Source organism: Sinocyclocheilus anshuiensis, unplaced genomic scaffold (genome assembly GCF_001515605.1).
Source record: "Sinocyclocheilus anshuiensis isolate Anshui unplaced genomic scaffold, SAMN03320099.WGS_v1.1 scaffold207, whole genome shotgun sequence".
NCBI lineage: Eukaryota > Metazoa > Chordata > Actinopteri > Cypriniformes > Cyprinidae > Sinocyclocheilus > Sinocyclocheilus anshuiensis.
This window is the reverse complement of record NW_015551045.1, coordinates 213323-217996: the sequence shown is the minus strand read 5'-3', so window position 1 is coordinate 217996 and position 4674 is coordinate 213323. Positions and strand designations below refer to the sequence as shown.

The window sequence follows — 4674 nt, the reverse complement described above, 5'->3', positions numbered from 1 at the left end:
TATGACAACTGTCATTAAGTGTCATTCGCTCAGTTATGTCATTTTTAATGCAAATATGACATTATTTGACCTAACCCTACCCCTAACCATAGCCCATAACAAAGACATCTCAAACAATGTCATCTTTGCATTAAAAATTACATAACTGAGCGAATGACACTTAATGACAGTTGTCATAAACATGCATAAAAAACCTTCATATTCATTGTAGGTGTCATGTCATGATTATGAAGGTGTCATGTCAGTCTTATGCACACCCCTTCAAGTAAAGTGTAACCGAATATTAATATTAATACAGTTAATATACTATTAATAAATAGACATAAAATAGCATTTCTTTGTATCGACCTGCAAATTCTTGACGTAAAGCTCTTGCAAAAGCTCGTCCGACCACCTGAGCCCCCATCACAACGACCTGAGCCAGATATTTGGCCTGTGTGAACACAAAAACATTTAAAAGTGTCATACAATTGCATTGCGAGAGGTTACAAAGTTTGCAAGGAAGGCAAATGACACATTAGACCGACACTTTCTTGTTCCAGAATAAAACGTTTCCATTCAAATGTTTCATAATAAATAATGTGCCATAATAAGTGAAATAATGTAAGTTAGCTATATTGAATTCACAGCTTCACAAATACACAGCATTGTTACATTACTTCTGCGGTCATTAAAATTCATTAATCGTTCATGCAACCATATTCTGTTCAAAATGTAATATGACATTAATCCTACTATGAAAATGAAATACAAGGTCGTTGCATAAGATAATCTGAAACGGAATGATCCATTATTAGCATTTCTAGAGATGAAATACAGAGCTACCGTCATGAAATAATAAAATGATGATGATGATGATCGGTATATGAATATCTGAACATACCATGACTGATCTGCTGTGTTGATGTGAAACAGCTCAGTTTAGGACAAATGTTTTTTTTTTCACGTGTAGCTCCATCAAGGTTGATGAAGCCGGCGAAGAACCGAGGCGAACACACACAACACGCACACTGCCACCTGCCGGCTGGAGGACGTTCATGACCCGCTGGCAGATTCAACAGAGGCGTGCGGTCGTGACTCGTGGAGAAAATTGATGACCTATATTTACATTCTTTGAAAAAAACTCTTAATAATAGAATCCCTTGTAATACTATGGCTTACTATTTATAATATAATATGATGTGTTTTAATTTTAGAGTTTCTTGTACTGTAACTCTCTACATTTTATTCTTATTGTGCCTTGTAAATGTTGTAATAATAATAATAACAAAACAGAAGTAATGGAATATATTTAATATTACCAGATGCGAAACTTGTCTATATTCACTTCTTAAAAAAAAAAAAAAAAATATATATATATATTAATAATACATTAAACACTACTACTGATAATAACAATAAACAAAAGAAATGGATCATATTTAATATTACCAGATGGGAATTGAGTCTATAACCAGAATATGATATAAAATAAATATAGAGAAATAATAATAACAATAATAATAATAATAATAAACTGTATTATTAACAATAAATTACATAATATGTGTCACGTTGCACACACACACGAGGGACGAGGAGAAGCTGGAGAATATGTTGACAAGACTTTATTTGCACCAAGGAAGACGAACACAGGAAGACGTTCACACCAAGACGTACAACAGCGGACAGAGAACACATTTTACACACACACACACACACACACACACACCCGTGGGATGGTGGAACGTCATCCCGATCCGGAACAGCGTCGCGAGGGTTTCCCCCTCGAGGGAGCTGGCGAGGGCGAGCGGCACAAACGCCCTCGCGAAGACGACGGGGTCTGGGCTCGCTTGAGCCACTGATATGAAAATTAAACGCTCCTCCATATGGGGACGTGGAGGAGCGCACGGGAAAAAAGGGGCAAAACAAAAACTTACAAAAACCGGAAATCAAAAACGGGGAAAGGATGCCGCTTACTGTTCGGTCCGCTGTTCTGTCACGTTGCACGCACACACACACACGAGGGACGAGGAGACGCTGGAGAATATGTTGACAAGACTTTATTTGCACCGAGGGAGACGAACACAGGAAGACGTTCACACGAAGACGTACAACAGCGGACAGAGAACTTGGGACTGGGAACACATTTAATACACACAGGAGGAGGGGATGACGAGACACACCTGGGAGCAATAAAACCAAGGGAAACACCTGGGTGAAGGGAAACTCCTGGGACAGATGAACTAATCAGGACAGGAACAGGAAACTAACCAAATAAGGGCATGGGAAGGCACATGGGGAGCAGGACACACACAAAACATGAGTCTGACAATATGATTATATTAATAATACATTGTATAATAATGATGATGATTATGATAATAATTTATAATAATAACACTTGTAATAATTACAGTATGATTATGATGATCATCAATAAATACACCACTCAATTCCATATTTCTTAGCTCTCAAGATTTTATTTTGAGGCAACATTCCCACAAGACTGATTCCATTCAAAAGAGGAGTGAAAAACATTATTGCCTGCAAAGTATTAAAATGAATGCGATTACAAGTGCTGTGAAAAAGCATCCCAAAAACACCAGATTGGTAAAATGAGCTCACATAAAAAAAAAAAAAACACTTAGCAGACCATTGCCATACCTATTAACATCTACCATTCATGTGTGAGTACATGGTCACATGTCAAGCACAGGACATCATACGGTACGAATGCCATAACATGCACGATTCCTTACCTGGCATATGTAAACGTTCTGTTAAAAAAGAAAATAGTTGTATTGCTTTGTGATAAACCTGATTATTGGAGAAAATACCCTTGTGAAGTAGATTTGTGTTAATACTGTTGATTAGGTTGAGCAGAAGGAAATATACAGAAAGGAGTATTTCCCAGTTTAAAAAGGAGTGTTTTCAACAGTCTCCAGATCATTGATTTAGAGGTACACAGACATTTGTGCTCCAGACTTATTAAAGGATATCTAACGCTGCTAAGAACCTAAAGGAGATGACATTTAATCCAACTAATTACCACAATATCAATGTAAAACGTACATTTAACCATTTCAATAGTCAAATGATGGTATTAAGTGCACATTTCACCAATGAAAATATCCAGAGAGGTTTTGTGTTATAGATTGAGAAAGGCTTGTGTTATCATGCAGTCATTATACAGTCAAATACAGCAGTACAAAACTGATGCCATCATTAAAACTGACACAGAAAAAACCCTGTCATATTGTAAATGTGCGTCATGCATCTGAGATGAACGTCTGAACTATGCATTAGAATGTGTTCATGTGTCTAGAATCATTTTAACCATTATTAACTGATATTAATACTCCAGTTAAACCAATGCAGAGAGATGATGGGTGGGTTATCTAGAAGGCAGATGGAGGAGTGTGTGAGAGTGAATCAGCAGGCTGTACGGAGCTGAAGCTGTCGGGATGAGGAACGTTTAGGACAGGGCTGTCCAAACTCGGTCCTGGAGGGCCGGTGTCCTGCAGAGTTTAGCTCCAACCCTAATTAAACACACCTGAACCAGCTAATCAAGCTCTTACTAGGCATAGAAACTTTCAGTCAGGTGTGCTGAGGCAAGTTGGAGCTAAACCCTGCAGGACACCAGCCCTCCAGGACTGAGTTTGGACAGCCCTGGTTTATGAGGTTCAGAGGTACGTTGGCACCCTGGAATGGCAAAATTTTAATACAGCAAGTACGTCCCATGTCTGCTGCTGGCACCCTGACTGGACCGTGAGGCAAGGCTTGTGTGTTAGTCGTCCTGAAACACACACAGACAGGATTTAGATGGTTTACAGAGTGTCATGAATCATCTGAGGTGTGTGTGTGTGTGGTCAGTTCTTCACTCACCCACTCATCTTCATCCACACCTTCATATGACGCCTGTGGCAGAGGATCTTCCCTGTTTCCCAGCTTCGCCACCATAGCACTGAGCAACTGCAACAAACACACATACACACAAATGAATGAGATAGATAGAATGAATGAACGACGGACAGACAGACAGAACGCTAGATCGACAAAATGAACAAACAAACAAACAAAAAATAAACAGATAGAATGAACGGATAAACAACTGACAGAAGCACAGACAAACTGAACAAACAAACAAACGACAGATAGACAGAACAAACAAATGACAGACAGAACAAAAAAAAAAGATCTACAGACAAAAAGAACAAACAAATAAACAAATGATAGAGAGAGAGACAGACAGACAGAACAAACCACAGACAGAACAAACAAACCACAGACAGATAGGCAGAAATAACTAACAAACTACAGACAGATAGATAGAATGAACGAATGAATGTATGAGCTAACAATAGACAGAGATATACTGTAGACAGACAGACAGACAGACAGATAGATAGATAGATAGATAGATAGATAGATAGATAGACAAGGACAGACAGACAGATAGATAGAATGAACGAATGAATGTATGAGCTAACAATAGACAGAGATATACTGTAGACAGACAGACAGACAGATAGATAGATAGATAGATAGACAGATAGATAGACAGACAGACAGACAGATGGATAGAAAGATAGATAGACAGATAAATAGACAGACAAGGACAGACAGACATATAGATAGATAGATAGATAGATAGATAGATAGATAGATAGATAGATAGATAGATAGATAGAT

General features: G+C 38.2%; 2 protein-coding genes across 2 annotated transcripts in view; both read right to left on the bottom strand.

The window, feature by feature from the left end:
- LOC107661805 (mitochondrial import inner membrane translocase subunit tim16-like) overlaps positions 1–992 on the bottom strand; it is a 2624-nt gene extending 1632 nt beyond the window's left edge. Inside the window, exons 1-2 of the mRNA XM_016451572.1 lie at positions 884–992; positions 349–433 (exon numbers count right to left, since the gene is read on the bottom strand). Coding sequence (XP_016307058.1) covers positions 349–433; positions 884–886 — 88 coding nt within the window. The 5' untranslated portion in view covers positions 887–992. The remainder of the gene's footprint in view (positions 1–348; positions 434–883) is intronic.
- A 2671-nt stretch (positions 993–3663) lies between these two features.
- The window catches only part of LOC107661755 (coronin-7-like), a 185599-nt gene continuing 184588 nt past the window's right edge, over positions 3664–4674 (bottom strand). The window contains exons 25-26 of the mRNA XM_016451522.1: positions 3868–3954; positions 3664–3778 (exon numbers count right to left, since the gene is read on the bottom strand). Of these exons, the coding sequence (XP_016307008.1) occupies positions 3770–3778; positions 3868–3954 (96 nt within the window). The 3' untranslated portion in view covers positions 3664–3769. The remainder of the gene's footprint in view (positions 3779–3867; positions 3955–4674) is intronic.